We start from the raw sequence: 25,335 nt of genomic DNA, 5'->3' as shown, positions 1-25,335 counted from the left end.
TTCAAAGCTGCCTTTGAACTTGTGAGAGTGAAGCTGCCTGAGAAATCCAGATAAAAACAACCCCCTTGAGTTAAATTAATTAATACTTCTGAGTGTGTCAAAAAGAAAAGATGTTAGTGGAAACGTTAGTGGTTGTGGGAGAGCAAATGCATTTCCTTTATCTGTACATACCAATTTGTTTCCATTTGGCCATGTGCAAGCCAAGGTCTGTTGGCCCATTTGAGCCTACAACCTTGCAGGAAGAAAATGGTTTCTAAATAACATAGATTAGCTGGTAATTACATCATTGTTTTGTACAAGAGAATTTGGTATTTTCATGTGTCTGCGATAGGTGGGTTTAGTGCTGTGCGTGTTTTGTTCAGGATCTGATACAGCTGTTAATTTTGAGTGGTGAGATAAAAAAAAATCGTTTTTTGGTAATTCAGTTGTGTAATATACTTCTGTTCATCCTCTTCTTCCCAGAATAACAGCCCAGTAATCCGTGCACCACAAAGAACTGATAATATTTAAGTTTGAACATGCTAGCACAGCTCTGCCCTCTTGTGTGTGTATATTAGTATCTGTGATAATAGGAACAGGGAATCCTTTGCAGACAGCATAGCAGGTGTGTTTTTCTGTCAAGACTGGTATCACTAAAATTTTTTGTGCTTTTACATCAGAAGATTCATAGTTTCAGTTCTAGTTTTACGTATTTTGGCAGCTGTCAACTTCATTTCCTCTCTGTAAAGAGGAAAATCTGTATCTGCTTCTTAAGCCTGTTGCAAACTTAATTAGGCAATGAAACGTGCGTAAAAGTGCCACCTCTTGTAGAAAATGAGCATAATCTTTGATAATTTGATAATTAAGAGATATATTACATTGGATGAGAATCAGGAGGAGGGTGAAGTACAATAGCTCAGTGTTAGAGGATCTAACTGTACAATTGTAACGTATTACTTTAGGATCACATTTAAATCGGTAAATTTATTTTTTTGAAGTTCCTTTGAAAGTCCTTGATGCTAGGCAAACTTCTTTTTTGTTTTAAAGCAGTCAGCTTCACGTTTGTCTCTTGGCATTCTGCTTACAGATAAAATGGCATCTCCTACTGTGAATTCAAAAATAATTTTATAAAAATAGTAAGTAACAAATTCAGGAAGGGTGGGATTCATCTTTCTGAATTGACGTATCTCTGACATAGAACAAATCTCAGCAGATCACCTGTGCTCCGTATTTACTCAGTGGAAAGCTCATCTGATGCCATTTCTCTGACCTTTCCCAGCCACTACCTCAGGATGGAGTGAATCACTCCCCAAGGATACGTATTCCTCTCCTTTACCTTAATGATGGCCCAAGGCAAATAACTTAAGATGTCTTAATTTTCAGACACTTAAGTGAAAGGAGGTGCATCCTACTCAAGAATGTCAGAATTAATGTTGTCTGTGCACCTTGAATTCAAGCCTTTGAGTCTTTAGTGATGTAATTACTTGTTGGCTTTAGCCCAACTCTCCAACATCATCTGTGGCACAGGAATGACGGGACTCACTGGAAAAGGAACAGCTCACTGAGGGCTTTTTAAAGAAAAGGTATCTCGATTATTCAGTGTATATCCAGTTGTCACGTTTATCTTCAGCTATAAAATCCCATAGATAAATTCCTGGATGCTGCAAGGTTCTTCTGTGTTGTAGTCAAACTGTCCATTATACACTGAAGTCTCTTAAGAGGGCAGTGCTTGCTTGTCAGGAAGACATTTTGGGTTCTGCAGTGCTCAGGACCTTGCTTTTTCGGAGTTACTGAGCATGTATACTGCAACACTTCCATGGTTGGAGCACGGCAGCTGCCCATCCTGCTTGCTTGAGTGAGCACTGGCTGGGAGATACTGGCTGTTGTGTCTTTCAAGCTGTACAGCCAAAAACGATGGATGGACATGCAGCGGTTGCCTTCAGGGAGCCTGGTTACTTGATTTTTCTAGCTTTATAATAGAAATCGAAGTGAGATTTCTTGTCTCTTGAGCAGCTTTACTGCATCTTAACAAAGAGTCTGTTCACTCACTCCTTCCAGAGTATGTCCCCTTTGCCACAGACATTTTAAGCTCCATAACAGGCACTGCACAAGCCCTGAGATTCAGTCACTGTTTTATTCATATTTCTCAACAACTTCATTCACTGTCTGACCTTGATTCATTTTTATATTGATCATCATTAGAAGGAGGCAGGGCACCTGGTGAAAACACTGGTGTGTTCCTGTAATTGTAGATATGCTTGTGTAATTAAAGATTTTATCCTGAAGACTTTTGTGCAGCAGGGAAGAGTGAAGGCTGCACAGGCAAATATTCATCCTGGGACAGACATCTGACCTGGAAGACTTCATCCTGAGACAAGAAGTCTGGAAGAAGTTTGTGGATTCAAAACATAGGGTTTGTAGTAGGGAGTGCTGAACTGTTTGCAAGACCAGCTTCTGTATTTTATATATATACATACATATATTCTTCTAATATAATATGCTTCTAATGTAATATTCTTCTTTGGCAGTGTATAAAACGACGGCAGGTTCTAGGTGTTACTCCCTGGTAGTGGGAAGTTTCAAAGACTGTTGGGGCTGGATTGTGGCCCTCTCCCTGTTAGAATTTTATTTTGCTTTTGAAGAGGAAAGCTTTTCTTTACAAATGCCTTATAATGATTTTAGTTTCAATTTCTGTGTAAAATACCTCACATTTGAGACAGAAAAAGACTAAGCATAAGAATTTAAGCCAAAGGAAGGATTAAACTGGAAATCCCAAAACTACTGTGCTCCTGATACTGGAATTAACGAGAAGCTGGTTACACAGGTTATTTTGGGAATGCCTGCAGCCAGTGTTGCTTCATTTGCAGGGGAAATGTCTTCCATCCCTGCTTTGCTGTGGGAGGAGAGTGAGTAGTCACCAGTTAATACCACAGACCTCCTGTGCTATTTATGAGCCATGTAATTCAGAAGCCCTCTGCGATGGTGCAGTCTGCATCCCCTTATTTAGGAGCAGCATTGGCAAACAGACACGTGGAGGGAGCTCCGTCTCCTTCTTGCCTAGAAGAGCATAAGACATCAAGCAGGAAAAAAATTGTTTAAACGGAGAAGATAACAGTTGGGGTGCTATGCCGGGGGCTGGATCCTTGAGTGTCTCCAAGCGTAGTGTCTGCATCCTCAGGGACTTGAGAACTGTTGCGCGAATCAGCCTGTTTTTTTCTAGATTAGCATGCGTTTAAAAGCAAAAATAGCAAAAGCTTTTTCAGATCCTTGTTTTTCTTCTGTTCAGAGCGTGTGTCTCAGCAGCAAGCACTGATGGTCAAAATTAGCTCTTGCAGAGGAAACAGACTTTCAGATTTGATTTTTTTTAAGCAAATAAGATCATACTTTTTCAAATCCCTTTCTAAAGTACTCATTTGTTACTAAATTGCACCCCAATGTTATTTGTTTGATTCAGATTTTAGACTTGAATCAAGTAATATTAAGCTCAAATCAAATTTTATATAGGAATGGTGAGGCTAATGTACTAATGTGTGTAATTCCCCCTCTCTCATCGAATGTCGTCAGGACTGCAGAGTGGTACCTCACCAGCCTGGTGCTGCTAACGGAGATTTCCCAGTGACCAGAGTGGTTCTGCCGCTGGGAATCTCGCTGTGGTGTTGGGAGGTCCAGGGACATCACAAGTGTCTATCTATTTACAGATTGTCCTGCTTTGCCTTATGGTTAAACTTAAGCAGCACATACTAAAGACATTTATACTAAGTAACCAGTATAGATATTTGCCCTGTAAATAAAAATATTTTTATTTGGGGTAACTCAGAACTTTGAATGTCTTTAATCAGAAAAACCACTGAACTCTGAGCTAGAAACTCTTTAAGATTTATGCAGTGTAAACTAACAACGGAAAATGTCCCTTTTTTTTCTTCGCCCTAGTGTATAAATGGGCTTTAAGATCCAGTTCTCTGCTCTCCCATATAGCTTTGGCTGATGTTCCTGCAGGGGGAGGTGTAGAGTCAGAAATGTTGCTTTTTTGTTTAAACCTGCTGCTGTTTTTCAGCCTCCTTCCAGTTTTCTCTGCGTATTGTGAAGCTATTAATACACGATAGTAAGATCACAGCTATGAATTATGGCTTTCTTGCCAGCACCGGAGTTGTGTATGATGAGTTTTATTAACCCCAGCTGACTGTAAATAAAGAGGAACCATACGGGTTTATTGTTTGATTTAAAGGTGTTCCAGCAGCAATTTGCAAAAGGGAAAACAGGGGAAGGGGATTAAACAGGAAGAATGGCTACAGCAGAAGGTTCTTTCCTTTTTTTCTTGTTTTATATCCATTTTACAGGTATTTGTGTACACAAACACCTGTATTCTCACATGATAAGTGAAATACAGCATACATATCCTCCTCTGGGTGGTGGTTTTTGGAGTTATTCTTCATCATTACTGAATTTTGAATACATTATGCCTCCATTTTCAAACTCCAAGGGTGGATCTGGGCATACGAAGACCAATGTTCCTCTACTAGTTCTCATTCAAAGCTATAATCTATTTCCTATTGCTATAGTCTCAATAAAAGTCTTTGAGTGTCTGAGTAAGAAAGAGGTTTTCTTGTTAAATTTGTCTGTGCACCAACCTAGCGAGGAATTTGTAGGATGCTGCTCTGATATCAAGGCAGTCTGTTCTTTTTGAATCTAAACCCCTTGATATTAGAGCTTAGAAATACTTTCTGTTGTTCATACTTTATTTTGGAAAGTACAATTCACTGGCAGTGGTACGTTGTTTTGTAGCAGCTTGTGCCTTACTATTTTGATATTCTTTTTGGTTAGATGATAGTCATTACTTCTCTGTCACTGATTTTACAAACAGTAGCGTAATTCCTTGCACTGGCAGCTTGTGAAGCTCAAGGCAAAAAGGAGATGTGCACAGCTGGTTTCATCCTTGCTTTTCCCTCCCTATTAGTGTTTATTTAACATGGCTGTGAAAGCACCAAGCTTCATTTTGGAGGGTAACCACAGCTATGCCTGACAGTAAACCTTACCCAAGCTTTGCAAGTGGGAGTAATTGTAACCTGGCAATGTCAGGAAATGTGTCCAGGAGGCTGAGTGTGGGGAATTGGGGGGTGGGGTGGATGTTAGTCCTGAAAGACTTCCATGTGTTGCCTCTCAGATTTGGACGCTCTCCTGCAGTGGCAAGTGAATTGTCTTTAGGCTGTTGTGCGCTAGCTGTTAAGCCGATGACCGGAATTACTTTAAAATGGAAAATGGATCACAAATTGAAAAGATCAATTCTGCTTCTGTGCGTTAGAGCAAGCCTTGCCTGATGATGGGAGATGATAACCTTGCTCCCTTGTGGCTTCGCCGCAGCAAAGCTTCCTGCTTTGATTTCTTCAGAGCAGTGTGCACTTCACCAATTCTTCTTTGGTGCAGCTCTCTTAATAGCAAAATGGTATGACAGAGACTTGAGTCCTTGCCTCTGTGTTTGTTAATTTTGAAAATACCCATGTGCTTGAATGCTGTTTTACAACATGCGATTTTAAATTAGAATTTGGAGATGGACAGTTGAGTCAGGATCCAAATTAGGCCTTTTAGATAATCTTAGTCATGTACGTGGTACCCACCACAGTGGATCCAGACTATGGCTTGTGAGGCTACTGCAGAATGAAATAAATTAAAAGTACTTTCATTTAATTACTTTTCTGAACATTTTCTGTCCTCTCCCTGTGCTGTATGTTATATGTGGTTTAGAGTATTATGGATTTTGGTCTGATAACAGGTTGTTCTTTGTGTTTTCTTGAGTCTTTTGCTTCTCTGCTTTTCTTTCAGGCTCTTCTTGCTGCTCTTCCTCAGTTTGCTGCAGGTTGGGTTGCAAAGCTGGAGGGATGGGGAGTGAACTGGGATTCAGACTCTTTCTTATAAGCCAGAGTGGATGAAGGGCTGCGTTCTGATCTGTTGGAGGGGTTTTCGTTCTGGGTTTTTTTTGTTTTGTTTGGTTTGGTTTGGTTTGGTTGGTTGTTTGGTGGTTGTTTTCTGATGAGACTAAAATGTGTTCTTGAGCTCCTTCTCAGAGAGCCATAGCAGATCTGTGCTTTTCACAGGAAAGGTGCTAGAGTTTTCCAGGCAGCTGACAGTTTGCATGCTGAAGAAAACAAGGTGAAAGGCTGCATGATGGCTACAGTTGTGCAGTTATGTTGAAATCCACTTTACTTTGGCTATGCCCACAACAAAAGTGGTCTCTTTGCACCTGGCAATTTCTTGAAGAATACGGCTGGTGCTTTAGCAATCATTTCCCCCTGTGAAATCTGATAGGAGCCTTCTGGGGCTTTTTTCCCCTCCTCTCTCTGCAGCATTTTCAAAACCCTTTTATTAAATGTAAAACCCACTGTTTGATAGTTTATATCTAAGCTATAATTACACAATATGAAGATGCAGGTACAAAATAATTTCCTAGGGAGGTTTACAGAAAAGGGAATAGCTCTATTTTTTTTTTCAGTCCTTTGAGAAAATCTTTAAGAGGCTGAATAAAGTGAAGAGTGATGATAGTGCAGTACAGATGCAAACCTGATGATTTTACTCTGATTCTGTTGAGGTTTCCGCTCCAGTGGCTTCCTTAAAGGAGCATTGTCAGAAAGAAAAATCACATTGCTGGAAGTGGGTTGTGCAATCAATCACTGGCCACCAAGAAAGTGGGGAATCAGAAGGATTCCCTTTTCAATTCAATCAAAAGACACTTCAAAGAAACTGGCATGTCTCTTGGATGAGGTATTTAATCATATATTTGGTGCCTAGCTCCCTGTCACAGTTGCTTAATGAGAGTAGACTTTTGTAATCACAGAAAAGAGAGGCCAAAAGATAATTATGCAAGTTATTAACTCTTTTCTCTGTAGATACCAAGTTTCTGGATAATTGTGTTTTCTTGGATTGGCCCTTGAGCAGATTGATTTTTTGTATTTTTTTTCTCTGCTAGAATGGTATAAAGTACTGTTTTCTAACCTGTACTCCTAGCATCCCTGCAGGGCCCAGATTATTTGCGAGGGCTCTGTGAAAGGTGACAAAGAAAAGCATGTCTTCATATGATCTGCAACAGTTACATATGAGAAACTTCTGAAGGTCCATATATTGAAGAAGGCAGAAAGTAGCAATGTAGACAGCTTGAGGAACTTGATGGATGTGCCCAGCTCCCCCCGGCGAGGCCAAATTCAGTGGCCTTTCCTTATGCAGAAACCTTCTGAGAGACCAGTTGCGGCAGTATGTGTTCCCAGCTCTAATTAGTGTGAGATTGCAAACCATTATACGCCATATGGAGCCTCCACTGTTCCCAATCATTCTTGTACTTGAGAAGACTGAGGCGTGCTGCCAGTGCTGCTTTCTGTTCTTTTGCCCCTCGTAGCAGCCCCTGTGGCTGAATCCAGCCATACATCACTGTTCAGGCTGATGCAGCAAGAGCTGAGCGACACACATCAGCTCTGTGTGGCGATTTTTTAAGTATTACTTTGGATATTAGGACCAGCAATGATTGACTCACATCCTTTCAGAAAGGCCCAGAATGTTTTGTGCCCTTTCTCTGGAGCTAGAGTCCCAAATAGCTGTGGATTTATATTTCCCTTTTCTTCAGAAAAATGCAGTGACCCTTTTCATCAGGACAGCCCTTATCAGCAGGGTGGGGGGGGTCAAACCTCAGGGAGATAAATGCACCAGAAGTAGGTGTATCACTGCTTTCATGGAAAAACAGAAATGCAGATTAAGATGGTTGTGGGTCTGCAGAGGTATATAAATAATTAGCATTACTATTTTCTGCATTTGAATATAGAGCCTGGCAATAATCCTTTACTTCCCACAGCCCTTTTTAGGGATCAGACCTGTTCCTGTGTCAAATTTATTAATTTTCTCACAATTTCTATGTCCTTCCTCTCTTCTCAGTCCCCTGGGGGATCCACACCCAGTTCAGTTCATGGTGTTAATGTTTGATTTCTTCAGAGAAGGGGTCAAACTGTTCACATTTACTTTCTGGAATAGACTCAGGGAATGCATTGACTTTCTTCTGTGAAACTTTGTGTTTCTTTTGTATTCAGATGTAAGATTCACTTGTATCTATGAATTAATCTAGGCATCTTTTTTGAAAGACATCAGAATTCTTTACCTTTTTTCAACATGCTTGTCTTTGGGAAGAAGAAAAGAAAAAAGGAGACTAATGTCCCTTCAGTCACATTTGTTGGTATTTCCAAATGAGTTTTAGGAGCATAAAAGCTCCATGTGTTTTCCCAATTCCACATAGTTATCCTTAGCTTAGTGTATCACTGGGGGAAGCAAAACTGTTTTATTTCTGCAGATGTGAATCCCATTCACTTCTGTGTCTCACGGTGTGTTTTTGATTTCTCTGTTTTCTCTCTAGCCTGGCTCTTTTAGGTAATCCTCTGGGTTTTTACAGTCTTGGACCCAGAAGGCAGGTGGTGTCTATTTTACCTTTTTCTTTTGCAACTTGATACTCTTCTCAGCACTCACTCTGATGTTCAGCATTTTTTCCCTCCCAACCCTGTTCTCAGCAGGCGTTTCTGTAGTGTGGGAGTGGAGTATAATGTCCCTCTGGTCTTAAAAGTATGAAAAAGCTCTTGTCTTCAGGAATTAAACAACTGATCTTCCATCCGTTTGCTGATGTACTGGCCTCTTAGTTTAGCCCAAAACATTTGTGTAGAGTCTAACTTAATATAGTCTTTCCCATCTCAGCTGGCAAAACACCCCAGCCAGCTAGCTTTTTTGTATATGTTAACATTTAATAGTGCTGTCTGTTTCTTTTTAACCACCCACTAAGGCGTGCACTACAGATGGTTGGATATCAGGTGGGGTACGTCTGGAGGGTCTTTTGATTAATCCCTATTTAAGATGGTTTTTATTGTGTATAATGATGCAGGATGTAATTTTAAGCTGTATTAGTAGGCACAAAATGGCAGAGTACACTTTAGTTTTGACTGCAACTGAAATCTTTATTGTTCAACAGAGTTTGCAATGTGTGCTCTTAAATGCATACTGACAAAAGTGCCCAGGTGTATCAGAGGTGTCTGGCTTGGTATTTTGTATGGATAGTGGCACCAGGAGACACTGTGCAGGAAGAGCATGTGAGTCCAGCTGCTTTCTGCAGTGCATTTCTGGCATCCCCCAGTGCTGTATTTCTTAGAAAAGAAAGTTCTGTCAAACTCTGGCACCCATAATAACTTACACAAGGAAGTCATTACAAATCTGTTCATGAATCAGGTAACCCCTCAATGGGCTTCAGAACAGCAGCCCTCCATACTGTTTATGAAAAAGTGTTTTTTTCAAACAATTTGTAGCTATTTAGGCAGCCTCTTAACTCTTTCCTTCATGGTTTCACTGTAAGAAGGATGAATGGAAAATACATAAAGTCATCAGAAATCAATTAATCTGATCTGGGAACACACATATTGAGATGCCTTTCTTACAAAGATCCGGTTATTACACAGCAGAGCAGAATTTGAGACCATTTGGATCCCTGATCTGTGCATTTCTGTAAACTTAGTTTGGATTACTTTTTTGTTTGGACTGTGATTTTTCTATTTGCTTTTAGGGTAGGTGAACCTTCTTTGTAAGGTATTTGACCTTAAATTGCTGGTGTGCATGCTTAAATCTCATGTCTAGTATAAATCTGACTGGATATTCTGGAATTTCAGGAAAAAAAACAACAATAAAACCAGAACGGCTTTACAAAATTTTTTCCTAACTTCAATAGCTGAAGAAATTCTGGTTGTTTTTAAATGCTCTCAGTGATACTGGTCTTGGTGTGAATTGTGAGGGAGAGGCTGATATGGTGGTGAGATGTGTTTGCTACTAGCCGCAGGTGCAGTCCTCGCATGATTAAAGCACAGTGTTTCTAAAAGAAAATAACGCTTCACACCAATAACCTCTCCTGGCCTGAATCAGTCCTTCCAGCTGCAGAGTTTCTTCTTTCTTAGGTCTGACCGTGACCCAGGCCGCCAGCTGGCGGAGGGGACTGCAGACCACTTCGAGTACCTTCTGCTCTGGGTTGCTGGAAGCTGAGCCTGCATCTCTGTTGGCGGTGTGGCTCGGAGCCGTGCTCCACGGGGCTGGGAGAAGGTGGCCTGGTGCTGTATCACCCTCACTACTGCCCCGGCTGCTGCGACAGTCCTCGCCTTGCTTTGCTTCTGCATTTCTGTCATAATATTGACTTGCAAACATACAGCTTTTTTTGCCAGTTGCTATGGTTACCCCTCAGCTACCCGCATCTGAACTGTAGAAATGAGTAACAAGCAATACATTTCAAGCCTTAATGAAATGCACAGCAGTGTGTTAAACTTTTAAACCCAACATGAATATCACTAAGCAACATCCATTCGTGATTTGCCATAATTACTGCTGCAAGCTCCTTACGATTGAAATGCTGGAGCACAAGTCTTTCTCCTCCACTGCATCAAATATGATTTTCTGCCAGTAGCTTCACAGTGTCTCAGACCTGTGATGTTTCATAGTTCCTTCACAGTTTCAAAGAACTAAGCTTGACCTCTTTAAATTATTTGCACCTTCAGACCTGCAACATCTCCAAAATCTCCTTTTGTGTGTATCACCCATTTCCTTCTCATTCACTCCCAGAAGTTTATTTTAAAGACCTTTGATTCTTCTGCCCTAGTTCTTAAATGTGAATCCAACTCATTTCCTCCAAGCTGCTTCTTGCACATTTGGAAGAACCAATTCCACCAAGGCAGCATTAGTATTTAATTAAAATACGCACGTAGTTGGTGTTTGGAGCTGTTTGCTCCAGTAACTGCACGAGAATAAGTTGATGCCTCAAGTCTTTTGAGGTGGTAGTTTTCTGCTAAGAGGTCTTATTTAGTGTCTGTCTTGAACAATGCATTTTATCCATCAGTTTGAGAACTAAAATAAAACCGGACACTGCTTTTATGTCCACACTTCAGGCTTCAAGGCAAGTGATTAATTGCACCACCTGATGCAATTGCAGTTCTTGAATTAGTTGCACTGTGCTCTCGTGCTGAGCCCAGGTTCTCTGCTGATCCGTCTGATTTCTTTGTTCTGTTAATATTTTAAATTTACAGCACCAGAGTTACCCATCATAGAGAGGAAAAACTGGCTGATCTACCTGCTGTATGTTCGCAGAGACTATGATGAATGTAAGGTAAGAGCTGATTTTGGGACTTTGCACTGGGAAGTATTTTATGGACGTTATGAAATGATGGTTTCATCCCAGTTTTCAAACCACCTTCTTTCGGAATAAGGGGACCAATAGAAAATAGAAGTAAAATAACTTTAATGTTCTTAAATCCTTGGCTACCTTCAGGATCCATATGTACAATTCTCTGGAGCAATCTGTGAGCTCAGTATGTCTTTGGGAGTGGAAAAATGGAAAGAAGTGCAAACCTCTCTTGTTCCAAGTGATGGATAGGCTCTTCCAAACCGATAATAATGCAGTTCCATAGTGCCTGTTTCTCAATGGTACTACAGAGATGCTATGAAAAAACACTTCAACTCAGTAAAACATTACTACCAGTCTAAAAAAAAATCATCTTGGTTACCTTTGATCAAAATTATTTCATTTTGCACATGATATATTGCACCCTTTAATTTCTCCTGGGTTTGGTGGGTAGCTTGGAAGTGGTTGTTTGTTTCGGATTGTAACAGTAAGTATACTAAGGAAATGGCAAATCTATAATTAAACACTGTGTTTTCTGATAAACTGAACACGAGCTATTGAAGATGAGGTGCCAGTGGGTGGGAGGAGGGGAGTAAGAGTTGCCTTTCTGTTTCTGTCATGTGCAAAGAAGATTTGAAACACCAGGGTTGGTCAGGACTTGTCTTTCTCTGCTGGAGAACTCCTGGGGATGCTTAGGGAAGTGGCAGGCTGGAGGAAATTCATTTAGCAGTTAATTAACAGAGCCGCAGGGTTGTATCATCAGCAGAGTGATTTCCTCTCAGATCTTGGTTTAAGTAGATACAAACAAAAGTTGGACTAGCGATCTAAATAGAAAATTGTTTCCCTTTTCTGTTGATCTGACTACATTTTTCTGATCTCTGATGGCATATGTTTACTGTTTCGGTGATGTGGTGTAGAATCACAGAGTGCAGAAAAGATGTACGGCTCAGGAAAACAGAGAAAATAACCAAGTGCATGATATAATGGCAATATTGACTTCTCCACATCTTCATCAGTCATGGAAGCAAGCAAAATACGGGGAAAAAAGTCAAGAGAAGACAGCTAATACTCTCTTGCTTGGCAGGCCAGCTTTGCAGTAGCTGTCAAAGGAAAAGGCAGCAAAGCCTTTCCTCAGAGCTCACGGAGAAGAGTTTTTGCAGTGAAGTTGGAAGAGTTTGGCAGCAGACCATAGCAGGTTGAATGATCTTCCATTCTTTCACCCAGATGTGATGGCTGTGTGCTCAGAGGCCTGGATTTGTCCCAAAGAAGATAGGAACCTCAGCATGCCAGGATGCTTCCTCAGTTGCTGAGGAGTGGTAGGCGCGTCCAAAAGGCGATCCAGCTCTTAGGTGGGCTGGGCTGCCCGCTGGTGGGCTCATGGATCTAACCTGGGTGCCCTGGGTGCTTGCCCTTATGCATGATAAGCACAGACATTCCCAAACATGCTATTTGCGGCTAATACCTTCAAAATCAAAAGAGGTATTGACAGTATCCCCGATGGCTTAAATTGCTGTTAACTCCTTGATTTCAGTATAGTTTGGGCATCTGCTAAAGTCCATTAATTTTCTTTTAGGACTCGGCTAAGAAACAAGTGACCTGTGATGCTATTAATTTTGGTCTGAATCTTGCTAGACCCTCTTTCCCACTTAGTGCTTTGAAATGCTTCCTCTCTAATGCAATTTTAAAAGCTCCCATATTTTTCATGTAGGTAAAAGGCCAAGAAAAAGCTGTTTACCAATGTTAGCTCCCCGAAGTGAAGGCATTAAATTGTTTTTAACCCTTACAGTGCCACACCTGTGTCTATTTTGGTGTCGCCAAGCTTTTGAGAAATTCTGCTGCTCATTGCAGCGAGAGATTAATAATGCTGGCTGTGTGATTCAGCTCTCCTTCTACCCAGCAAGATGCAAGGCAAACATCCCCCAGAGCCTGCGGCTGAAGCATCCCCTGCAATCACACAGGCAGAGAGGAGTGGGGGGAGAGGAGGGACAGGCCCTGCTAGGTAGTGATCATCACTCAGCTCTCACTCTTCGCATGCAAAACAAACTGTTTTCTAGTTGCAGCATCGATTCCAGCCCTGCCCCCTACCATTTTTCACAAGAGAAATCTTCTGCTTCTGTTTTGTGTGAGGAAGGGAAGGAATATTTAAAATTACCAGATGCTTTTAAACTCTCATGCTGGTTGGTCTCCAGTATGTCAGCGAGTTAAATAAACTTGGGAGGAAAAGCTGGGATTACAGGTCATATTTCTCAGCTCAAGGCCTTTTGCTATGGGATTTTTTAGGGTTTATAGAATTAATCAGATCTCTCTAAAAGATAGCTCTCTATTGCCCTCTCTTGCTCTGAGAAACTGGTTTTATGTAGATGGAGCAATATAAAATATCTGTGTTCAGGAGATGCTTGGTTATGTTCAAGTTGAATGTCCTATAATAATGTACTTGGTAAAGACTATAATATAGATACATTAGGAGATAACAGATGAGGGGAAAGCAGCCTAGATTTATTCTTCTTTTTCTTTCCTCTCTTTAGGTTTTTTTGGGGGGAGTGAGGATTCTCAACAATAATTCTCCTTGCCTTCACTCTGCTTTCCTTCTATGTGCTGTATTTGAGATTCAGTTTTCCTCCTTGTTTTCAGGTCCTTCACTTACATACATCTCGGAGGCAGGGGATGCTGATACTGTTTATACACTTGGCAGGAGTGCCAGATGAGCACCAGGTTATTGCCAGCCCAGAAATTTTCCTTTCCCTCCTTTGTCTCTTCCAATTCTGAGCAAGAGGAGTCTCAGAGCAGAAATGATGCTCTTGGTTTGTAGCCAGAGTGCTCATCCTCCCCAAGGTCACTCTTTGACCAGCTGTGTAATTTCAGGTCATGTGTGACTGTGGAATATAGCTGAACTGTACCCGTGCCCCAAAGTATCAGCTACATGAATGCAGGCAGCAAGAATTTACATTTTCATCAGGTTTTTTCCCCCTTCCTTTTCCCATATGCTTCTCATTTGTTCATTTGGCTTTCATTGACTCAGCTGCAGTTGCTCCGATTCAATTTATTTCTTCACAAATGGCCTAGAGTAGATACCCTTATCAGCAGAGGATGCTTTCAGAGATTCCTTGTGGCACTTTCCCCAGGTAATATCTAATTATCTTTGGTAATAGGAATGAACAGAGAAATACTAAAAGGGCTACAGTATTCCTGGCACAATGCTCTTCACACACAGTGACGAGCTTGCACTTTTGTAGCTGTCCCAGCCACAGCCCAGTCCCTTTGTTACACATAAGGTTGTGGTTTCTGTAACTGAAACCAAATCCCTGTTACTAGCTTTGTTAAAATGATGGACGTTTACAATAGCATTTTAATATAGTATATTGCAGCAACTAGCTACAAATTCTGTATTAATACTTACTTTTCCAAGCACAAATTCTCATTAAATGAATTTGTAGTTCTCACGTCCTGTGTGACAACACTGTTGCCATCACATGAGGAAGAACTGTGTCCATTAACACGTTGCATGATGTTTAAGTTAAAGTTATTTTAGGGCATTTTGCAATAACACAGATACAGCACAGCTATGTGTAACACATATGAAAAATTCTCCAAGTCAAGGTTGCAGAAGGTATTTGGTCAGTCAGAAATAAATTTTCTTTCATAAAGATTGCCTTTATTGAAGTATTTGAAGGGTTTATAGTCTTCTGAAAGCTGCCATGCTGCAGTTTAGTAATGGGGTAATGGTGAACCAGCTAATGGGCTTTTCAGTGAGGGAGACTGTGTTTGATCTGTACTTGCTGCACTTTGTCATTCCAGGCTGTCATCAAAGAGCAGCTCCAGGAGTCTCAAGGGCTGTGCGAATATGCAGTCTATGTTCAAGGTGTGTGGCAGAAAGTTTTAATTTTCCTAAAGCAAGTTACTTCTGATTTGAGATATAGTGAACAATAAGGGGAACAGGTGATGGAAACATAAAACACATATGTAAAAAATATTCGGCTTTTTTTTTTCTGCTTGCTTGACGTTTGGGGCTTTCACATAAGATGGGCATATTAGATTTTCTGTGTTCTCCATATCGATGAGTTTGTCATCGATTCCTCCTTGGGCTATGGACTGTTGGTGTGTTGCTGTGTGCTTGGGTTGTGTGTTTGACTGTATTACAGATGCATGTTTTCTTTTAGAGCTACCTGCCTCAGGTGATCGTTGTCTGTTTGCTTTAAGGATGGTATTCCTCTTCCTGCCCTCTGTCCCCTAAAAAACGTGCCTCAACACTTGGCATTGCAATTCAAAGCTCTGTGGTGAGCCACAGCTGAGATTTGTTGGCCAAGGGCATACTGCAGCTTGTAGAAGCTAGGAGGGGGAGAAATCCAGACTGCATCTTAACGAGCAGTTGGCTAGGGTTTAGAGCTGCCTTTATTCTGAAACCCAGAAATTTTTCCAGGCATGCATGAGTCCTTTACATGTGTTGTCATTCTGTCCTCAGACACAACTTCTGCCTGAGGTTGCTGCAGGAGGGGGAAAGACCAAACGAGTGTTGTTATAAGATATCTGTACTCCCTCTTCTTTCCCTACTGTCAGAGGGGCACATTTTTCCTGCAGAAATGGACTAATTTGCCTCGTATATGTTGTCTTACAGCTTTGATATTTCGCTTGGAGGGGAAAATTCAAGAATCTCTTGAACTTTTTCAGACATGTTCCATTCTGAACCCTCGGAGCGTTGACAACCTCAAGCAGGTGGCACGATCTCTGTGAGTGGTGTTTTATTGTTTCTTTTTGATGTGCCACCCAGGACCTTCCATGTTTTGTTTTTCTCCCAGACATCAAGTGAAATCCCAGGCTGCTTAATTCCAAACATGCTTCCTTCTTATCAACATTAGAATTGGCTTCCAGAAGTGTGGGCTACCCTGAAAAGCAAAATCTGTGTTATCTGCCTGGCTGCTGTTGTATTTTCTTTTTCTTTGTGCTTTAAGCAAGAGGTAACACACTGATTTCTAGGTCCAGAGCTAAGGCTGCTGACCTGAGCTGTGTAAATTTGCCCTACAGACACCTTTCTGTCTCTGAATGTCCCGTTAGATCACCTGTCTTTTTCCTTTGAGACAAAGGCAGACTGCAGAGCCTGTGAATTCACTCCTTGCGTCTCCAGTAATGTCAGAGAGAGCCTCAGCATCTCGCAGGATTGATGACCTTGGCCCTGAAAGGGAGCAGTGCTCAAATTGTAATATTGCTGAGATTGTAAACTTCTCAGGGCTTCTCACGCAGGTCTCTGGAGAACTAGCAAATAGCATCATTTCTCACTGGCAAAGGTGTTAGTGGTTGCACAGCAGGGTTTCAGAGCAAGAAAAAATAGTAATTCAAATGCTTTCGTAGGTTTCTTTTGGGGAAGCACAAGGCAGCCATTGAAGTGTACAACGAAGCAGCTAAACTCGATGAAAAGGACTGGGTAAGTGTTTCATTGAATGCAGATTATTGTAGAATGCAGATATTTCTACAGTTTTATGAAGACAGCTGCAGACTTGTTCCAAGCAGAGGTGAGCTCATGCTGCCTGCAGTCTGAGCAGACGAGGAGCTGCAGGGCTGAGAGGCATTGTCTTTTAGCACAGGCTCCCAAGCACAGATGAGCCTCTGCAGCGTTTGGTTTGGATCGCAGGAGCAAGGCATCATTTCTGCCAGCAAAATCCCACACCTTGTCTTGGGGCATAGAGAACTGAGCAACGTGTTTGAGCTTTGCAAAGCGTCAGTAGTAACACAGCCGTACATACACACACGCACACACACATACACACATTAAGGAAAGTATGGGAAGCAGCTCCCCATTTGGAAACCCTCAGTTATTGTTAAAAGTTTCTGGAGTAATTGGGAAACTTTCTGTAATGCAAAACACCACTGAGATACACTACCCTCAAACTAGGTGAGAGGGTTACTTGCTACCTACCGGGTATTACCTGTTTTGGCAAAACGTGGGCTAATAGCTACAGGAGTGATATTTACATTGGCTCTTCTATATAGGAAGACAAAAAGTGAAGGAAAAGCATTGCAAATGGAAATGTATGACAGTGGGTGAGAAGAGAGAGGACTTAGCTTGCAGATAGTTGTGGGCAGCCTTCTGCAGGTGACTTCGGCCTACGGAAGTGGTATTTCTAAGACAGGCTTGCTACATGTGATCTCATTCCCTAAGACATCAGGCACTCGCTGATTTAGCTTGATACAAGGATATGTTTGGTATTATTCAACTTATCCTGTGCCAGACAATTCAGAAACCTTTTGTATTGTGGGTCTTCTTTCAAGTCTGCATTCCTTTAGCTAACCAAGTTACTTGCAGTATGTGCTTGGCATGCCTATAGCCTTATTTATAATTACAGCAGGCAGGCTTCAGTGGATATTTTGATTAGTTGTTTCCCATACCTGGCTCAGCGCTGGAACTAGAGCTAGCCTGTCCTCTTTCCTTGTGCTGTCTCATTCTGCAAGTAACCAGAAGTTACTGATTCATTACTGTTCTACACAGTTGGAGAGACTGTGTGGAGAAGAATATCATTCTAAGAGGGTTAATGGGGAAATAAGAGTTTCCTTTTAAAGGTCAAGGCTGCCTAAACTGATGAAGTAGTGAAATGCTTACTAGAATAGAAATGAGGAACTAGTGGACCTTGCTTTTTGGCTCTCCAGGATGTGTCAGGGTGGGGAAGGTGACAAGTAGCCTGTCTCTTAAACTATTGGTGATGGATTAGAGGCATGATTGTTCCTTACAGTGTCACCAGAGTGTTTAGGATCCCTAGGTGATCTTCCTGCTCTCTTGCAAAATTGTTTAAGATGCCAGAGGGTTATCAGCCCTTCTGGTACTCAACTTCTGTTATGGGAAATCAGGCACATCTTCAAACTTTGTCCAGCTGGGTGCAGCATTGTTCATATTCTAATGACTGTACAGGTGGATTGAGAGCCACCCATAAGGGCAGCTTATCTAGCGTCAGAGATCTCCCTGGGAACTGAGTCAAGTCTCAGTGAAGAAACTGGTCTTTGCTCCTGGTTCTCTGAAGAGACCATTGTCATTTCTGTGTTTTTTGTCTCGGTGGCCTGTAGTCTTTTGTGTACAATCACATTTAAGCTCTGTAGGAAGTAACTTGAATTTAAAGGTTTACTTGATCTACAAAGCCAGAAGGGTGTGGGCAGGCACAGAGGTCTCCCCATCTGGGTCTGTGATGACTGTTATCACTGGCAGATTACGTAGTATGTATTTCATACCTCATGCTGATTTGGTTTTGTTTGTGGTTTGCTTTTTTTTTCATACAGGAGATCAGACACAACCTGGGTGTGTGCTACATGTACCTGAAACACTTCAACAAGGTAATGCAAATGCTCTTCTTATCTACCTGACAAAGAGGAAGCAGCACTCCCAGAAATTTCACTTTCTTTGGTAGTTTGAAGTTGATCATTTGCAGTGACAGGTATCAAGGAAGTTTTTTTCTTCAGCATTTGTTTGTGGAAGCAAAACTTTGTGAGCTGTCTCTGTTTTCATTTGCATGTTGAATTACTTTGAGTCAGCTGCAAGTTGGATAAGAGTGAAATGGAAGTTAGCCTTGTTGCAGGTCAGGAGGCTTTTTCTGAACTAGGATTTTTCGGAGTGTTTCTGGTTTGAGAGGGAATGTTTGAGCAACCTCAAAGAGCTGCCTCAAACCAACTGTGCTCCAACAAGAGCTGCTTGTTGAGCTGTTACTGAGCCTTTTAAAGCCCAGACCGTAAAGACTGCTGGTTTTGTGAGGAGTAGCAATCCGTAAAGCATGCCAGTTTCATCTTCTTGAAGAAAGAGCAGTATGATGGTAAAGACCCAGACCACTGCCCCAGCATACAGCTCGAACTGCTGCACCTCGTGCAGAAAGTTTGTGAAGGAAACTGCGTGCCCCTTGGGTCTGGCAGGATTCAGAGAGAAGAATTATGGGGTTGCTGGAGGTGCAGCAGGCACCCTTTTCCCTTGGTGGAAAGGAATTGTTCCTGTGTCTGAAGCTCCTTTTGCACCAAGCCTGGGGGAAAAGCCACAAAAGAGCATAGTAGTGTGGGCAGCACTAACTTTATTAGCTTTGTAGCTAATAAAGAAGTTATTGGAAGCTTGAAATGGAGTTTTGTTTCCAGGTCTGAGGACACCATTCCCAGCTTCTCACTTAACACCCCTCAAGGTGCTTGTGGTGAGCACTGAGCTGTCTCTGATCCTGTGGGATTACTTTGTAAGGGAAAAATCAGCATTTAGAAACCCTTTGTTCCCGATTTGGCCCACTGCTCCATGCTGCTCTTTCTGGTACCGAACTGTGGCCCTGGCAGCAAACCCCTGCTGCGTTCTTTGTTTGAGGCATTGCTGTAAAACGGGAAGCTCTGGAGTATAGGGTCATACTTGGAATGTTGTTGTCGGCACTCACACCTTCCTTGTCTGAGAGGTACTGGTCATGCTGGGCAGCAATACTTCGGTGAGGACATCTAAAATACAATGAAGCCTTCAGGGATGACTGTCTCTTCAGTAGTTGCTGGTAACAAATATCCCATGTTGCAGAATTACCGTGTCAGCAATTCTTTTTCTAATATATCATGTTTTCAGAGACAGCAAGTGTACTTTGCTGTCCTGCTGGCTAGGCCTGAGGAGGTAAAAGGAACACATGCTTCAAAGTGTCTCTTGTTGGAGGGGATTGGTGTGTGCCTGATGAGAGCTGATTCACTCCTCTTGTTTACTTGTCAATCCATTCTCATTGCTGGAATAAGCATTTTAGTGAAGAATAAACTGCAGTGTACCTGTTAACCTAACAAATCTGGAGCTTCCCTCAAACCAATTCAACTAAAATACAGAAACAGGCCCATGCTGCTCTCCTCCTTGGGAGGTCGTTGCCTCTTGGCTTGGTTTGAAGCACAGCATGCTGCCTTTTTCTGTCCCTAAAAGTACATGGCTCCTGATGCAGAACTTGTTTCAACAGTTAGCTGGGCTGGGTTTTGCTAGCAGGGTTCTCCCAGCGCAGGGGGTGTTAGCTGTTCCTTTTCGCTAGCTGCTGGGGATTGCTTTTGGGCTATTGCTTCACTGAGGTCTCTGTAATCGCTTTTTTTTTTTTTTTTTTTAATTTTCTGTGGTTGTGTGTTTAGGCACAAGACCAGCTAAACAATGCCTTGGAGCTCAACAGACACGATCTGACTTACATGATGCTGGGGAAAATTCACCTATTGAAGGGGGAGACGGATGAAGCCATTGAAGTCTATAAGAAAGCTGTAGAGTAAGAATATATCCTTTTTCTCCCTGCCCATGTCCCATCCTGTGCCAGGAGAAATTTGATTGGTGTCCCAGATCTGAATTGAGGACATGATTAAAAAGCTAATGGTAATTATAGTGTCTCTGTGCAAAGCTGGCACTTTCAAGCTCTTCAGCTGTCTCTGCTCTCAGCTGTAGTCCTCCTCCTGCTGACAATGTGTCAGGAAAGAAGGTAGCTGTTTGAAGGTCTGCCAAAAAAAAAGTGGAAAAACAAATGGACAGAGATGCCTGGGAGCAAACCAATCCAAAACTGACTTCATAAATCCCAAAGGTTTATCTAACGAAAAGATCTAACCCCGGGTGTCTCTCTAACCCTGATGGTCTGTCAAAAATGAGTTGCTGGGTTTCACACACTGTTTTCACTTGGAGTGATTTGTGTGTGAAAGCGTGTGAGTAGGCAGACTAGAGATGGAGATGGATTGGTGCACAGTGAGTTTCTCCCACCCCATCACTGTTTCTCAGAACCAATTTATCATCTTTCAGGGCATTCCTGAGCATCTGATTTACCAATGCTTTTAAAATGTAGTTTTGTAATGGAGACAAACAGTAAAGAAAAGCAGGAGCATGTCGGAAGCCGCTGGAGGATCTACATTTTGTACTGGCTTTTTCCACATACTGTTTCCTTACACGTCTGCTTTTGGCTGCTGTCTAACAGTATATTGGGTTGGGTAGACATTTGGACTAATCTAGAATGTTTATTACGTAAATAATCCTTGCTAAGCATTTTACCAGGTTTATGTATGTTACCTTGGTGCTCCCCTGCCCTCCCTTCTTCCTCACTCCTGTTTTTTTTTGTTGTTGTTCTCATCTGCCTGTTACATTTTGCCTGCTGTTACCAGCTGCAGGGTAGTCTGCCATTGCTCTGTGTTTATATACCGTCAGGCACAAGCAGTTTTGTTGTGGTTGAGGTTTAAAGGTGCCAATGTGAGTGTGCGTATTAGATTTCTTAAATCTTGATAGCAAGGAATTGAAAACTTACTTCTGTTGAGTGAGACCACAAACAGTGTGTCCCTTCCTGCTTTTTCTTTTTTGTTGTTGTTTTCATCCTATTTATGTCTTCAAAAGCTACTGGAAATAGAGATGCTTTTAGAAGGATTTACAATATTGCTGTGTGAAGCTCGTACTAGCAGTGAGGGACTGGGAGTTGCATACAGTGATTGAAAGACCTTGGGACATATTTTTTCAAGCTTGTCTGTGCTGAATGGAGCGGTGTGTATGGCCAGGGATACTGTCTGAGCACTCTGGCCTGTGGGCTGCAGTGCAGCACAAAGCTGTGGTGAGCAGCTCACAGCTGGTCTGCGAAACCAGGTTTTGTAATCTTTTTATAGGGTGAATTAAAAGTCTTATGATGAGTGTGTGTAGGATACATCAGAAATGCTGAGGATTGCCTGTCCTACATGGCCTGAGAGGCTTGGAATGGATTTACAGGGTGGTTTATGGGAGATGATGGAAAATCCCATTTTGTATTTCCAGGTCACTGATGCAGACTCGCTTTGAAGCTTAACAAAACCACATTATCTTATTATGCATCCAGATCTATTTCAGAGCTGTGTTGACTTCCCATTTATATCTAGAAGACATCTTGAAAGCTTAGGTGTAATACTGTTCAAAGGAAGTGTCCGTGATGATGGTTGATCTAGTATTGTGTTTAATAATAGCAGTTAATTTCCTGAAGTGATACTAGTATAATGTAGCTTCAGAATCCTGTGTTCTGTTTATACATTGTTCTAGAAGGGCTAAGAAGCAACACAGCTCTCTGGCTTTTGTATTACAGGTTTTCTCCAGAAAACACAGACCTCCTTACAACACTGGGGTTACTTTACTTGCAGGTACTAAAGACTGTTAGCCATTATGTGAACCTAATTATTTTCAAAATGACCAAGTTTATTTTTTTGTAGCATCAATTTCTATCCACCTTTCCATGACTTGCACACATTTCTCTAAAGACTGCATTTAACAGGACAGAGTTTGCTTTTCTGTATCTTTTTTTTTTTTCCTTTTGGTGCTAAAGGCAAGTTGATTCCCTGGACCTGAGCCAGAGCAGGAATTCTGTTTGGCAACTGCCCTAATTCTGTTAGAAGTCCTCCAAGTGTAACAAAATGTGACTACTCATTACCTTGTTTCTGGAGCAGGGTTCTAGCAAGTTATTCTCCTACAAAAGCAGCCATGAAATTGTTAGTGTTAATGCACCATAGAAGAAAATCTGACTTGATTTAAATAACAAAGGCACCTTATCACTTGGGTCTGTAAAATGTATGGGAAGCACTGTCTGATTTTTCCAAAAGTAAGCTTCCCAGAGAGTGAACAAGCAAAGAAGAACAGACAGTAGTGCCCAAAGAGATTGATGGGCTAGAAAACTTGCACCAAGTGCTGATTTGGAAAGATCTTTAAGCATTTCCCTAATCCTTTAGATGCTCAAGTATAAAATGTAGGTCTTGAAAAAAATTGCCTTGCTCTAGAGATAGGGAAAATTAATAGGAGCCTTGGATGTCTTAAGTGGCTATGTATGGATTTAGAAGGGAATATGATATGGGAAGGGGGATCTGTAAGATAGAAGTAGTGTGAGTATAACATTTGCTCTGTGAATTTAGCCCCTAGGTCTCTGCGATGTGGTTCATTTGTTCAGTTAATCATGGCTCTGGATACATACTCACCTTCAGGAGTTTAAAAGATGCATCTACAGCTTTCCCACTTGCTATTAATTGCAGAAGGTGCTGGACTCTGATGCATCGGTATAATTGCTGGAGGGATGGATGGGCTTATTGTCAATTTTTGTGACCAAAAAAGGACACCAGTATCCAGATTTTTACTCTGTTTGGACTGGTACAGTTCTGGCATAACTCAATTGAAAACGGTAGGATTTAAGTGATTCTAAGCGGTCATGTGCATATGTATGGACAGAGTCATGCCCACTAACACTTGCAGTCAATTAGAAGACAAGAGAAGACTTTCTGATGTGGAAAGAGTGCCCTGGGGAGTAAGGAAGTTGTGGTCAGGGAATCAAGGGTGTGCAAAGCCGCAATCTGTAGCCTCTCTTCTAGAAGAGAGGAAGGAGCAGAGGACTATCAACCCAGAGCTCACTCCTGTATGGAAAAATCAGAGCACAAACTATATGGAAACCTTTGTTTTGGTCAGAACAGTGAATCCGGCCCAGCAAAATTAATTTTTAGACTCTGTTTTGTAAATTATCAAACAAGAACATGTGTGTGTAATGGGAGCACTGTAAAATTTGCTTTTCTGAATATTTGTTTTAACTGAACTAGAAATTCTAGTGCCCCAAAAGCATGTGTTCTCCTTCTTAACCTTCCTTATTCCTGAATTTCTGATGCTTATTTACTTCTTTTCCTAGCTTGGGGATTACCAGAAGGCTTTTGAACACCTTGGAAACGCACTTACTTATGACCCAGGCAACTACAAGGTATCACGAGGAGCTGAATGATGATAAAGACACATCTTAAAGCTAATTCCAGTATCAGAGCTTTGCCATCTATATCCAGGGTCTTAGCCTGAAGAGGCTGTAAAGGATCATGCCCAGAAAGCTTTCTTCAGTATACATTTCTGGGACCTTTCCCTGGGTAATGAACTGGATGTGTGTGGAGGTAGGGAAAGTGGAGGAGGCAGAACATGGGATGTTAAATTTATCCCTTCGGTTTATAATCTGAAGTTGCACCAAAACCAGGTGGAATTTACTTTGGAAGAAAAGTCTTGTAGATATTGTTTCAAAAATCCCATGAGCTGTGCCTGGGTCCCTATGACTCCTAGGCACAGAGCACAGATACAAATGATATTGTATGATATTATTCTCCCATCTGCTAATAACCCTGGTTCCAGCTGTTGTTGTATACAAATGTGACTTTTCCTTGGCTCTAGTCTGGAAAGCCAAGCTTGGCATCTAGGTTTCATTCCTGATTGTGAAACTGCTTCCCTTTTTAGGCATGTTGCTTCATTTCTCTCTGTCTCTTTTTTTTCCTCCTGTACAATGTTAAAGATGTGGAGTACAGAAATGTGAGGTTGACAAATGATACATGAGTGCGAGCCAAATGTTGTGAAAACACCTTTACACTTACAAATTTTATTTGTCACTGTGAAATATTATAAAGGTCTTAACTAGTGTGGTTTAATTACAGTGCGTTGCAATCACTTGGGTTTTTTCCCCATGCATATTTCCATTAATTTTCAGTATCAACCAGTCAGTGCAAACTAGGCTAGCTTTGCTGCATGTGTCTTGCTTGAGTATGTGTTACTTTCCACTAAACTTGCACCAGAACTGTTTCTATCTGTGCTTGTTGGTAAAAAGAGTCTATTAGTGCATAGAGCTTCTCAGAGATTTAGACTAGAAATCTCCTCTCCTAGGAGATACTACTGACACCCCAGAACATACCCTAAGTGCTTGTCATGTGGCAGTATTTCTGAGACAGTTGTGATCAAGATAGTGCAGGAAGAAGCAGACTCGAGTCCCTTCTTTACCATGTCTTCTGCTTTGTGCTGGGAGATTATCTTGAGTCCCCATCTGCTCCCCACTGTTGGTTTTGGCAGCCTCTAGAAGAAAACCCCTGAAAAAGCTGGTTGCTCTTGAGATAGCTTTAGTTTATTCAATTTGTCCTGTTGTCTTCTTGCTGTATTTGGAAAAGCACAGTTCCTCAGTTGGTCACTCTTGTCTTCTCTCAAAGGCTACTTTGGCAGCTGGCAGCATGATGCAGGCCCATGGAGATTTTGATGTTGCCCTCTCCAAATACAGGGTGGTAGCCAGCACCGTGCCTGAAAGCCCTCCGCTGTGGAACAACATTGGGATGTGCTTCTTTGGGAAGAAGAAATATGTAGCCGTAAGCATCTGGGTTCCTTTCTTTTTTCATCTGTAGCTAACTTCATGCAAGAGCAAGATTCTTCTTGTGGCAGAGACAGGAGGTCTGCTCTGGGTGGGCAGTGTTACAGCACATTTATT

General features: G+C 41.7%; 1 protein-coding gene across 28 annotated transcripts in view; it reads left to right on the top strand.

Annotated features, from left to right (window-relative positions):
- BBS4 (Bardet-Biedl syndrome 4) overlaps positions 1-25,335 on the top strand; it is a 44,315-nt gene that overhangs the window by 8,936 nt on the left and 10,044 nt on the right. For 12 of the 28 annotated variants that reach the window (XM_080395174.1, XM_080395173.1, XM_080395169.1 and 9 more), the window contains 9 exons: positions 11,052-11,131; positions 14,942-15,005; positions 15,759-15,870; positions 16,490-16,562; positions 18,404-18,457; positions 20,231-20,358; positions 22,168-22,222; positions 23,743-23,811; positions 25,064-25,216. In XM_080395174.1, the coding sequence (XP_080251300.1) occupies positions 11,052-11,131; positions 14,942-15,005; positions 15,759-15,870; positions 16,490-16,562; positions 18,404-18,457; positions 20,231-20,358; positions 22,168-22,222; positions 23,743-23,811; positions 25,064-25,216 (788 nt within the window). Of the gene's footprint in view, positions 1-9,935; positions 10,086-11,051; positions 11,132-14,941; positions 15,006-15,758; positions 15,871-16,489; positions 16,563-18,403; positions 18,458-20,230; positions 20,359-22,167; positions 22,223-23,742; positions 23,812-25,063; positions 25,217-25,335 lie in introns of all 28 variants that reach the window. The other 16 variants (XR_013929418.1, XM_080395190.1, XM_080395189.1 and 13 more) reach the window with 3 other exon arrangements.

This window comes from Falco punctatus (genome assembly GCF_963210335.1).
Source record: "Falco punctatus genome assembly, chromosome: 7".
Lineage (NCBI taxonomy): Eukaryota > Metazoa > Chordata > Aves > Falconiformes > Falconidae > Falco > Falco punctatus.
This window is presented reverse-complemented; position numbering and strand designations above follow the sequence as displayed.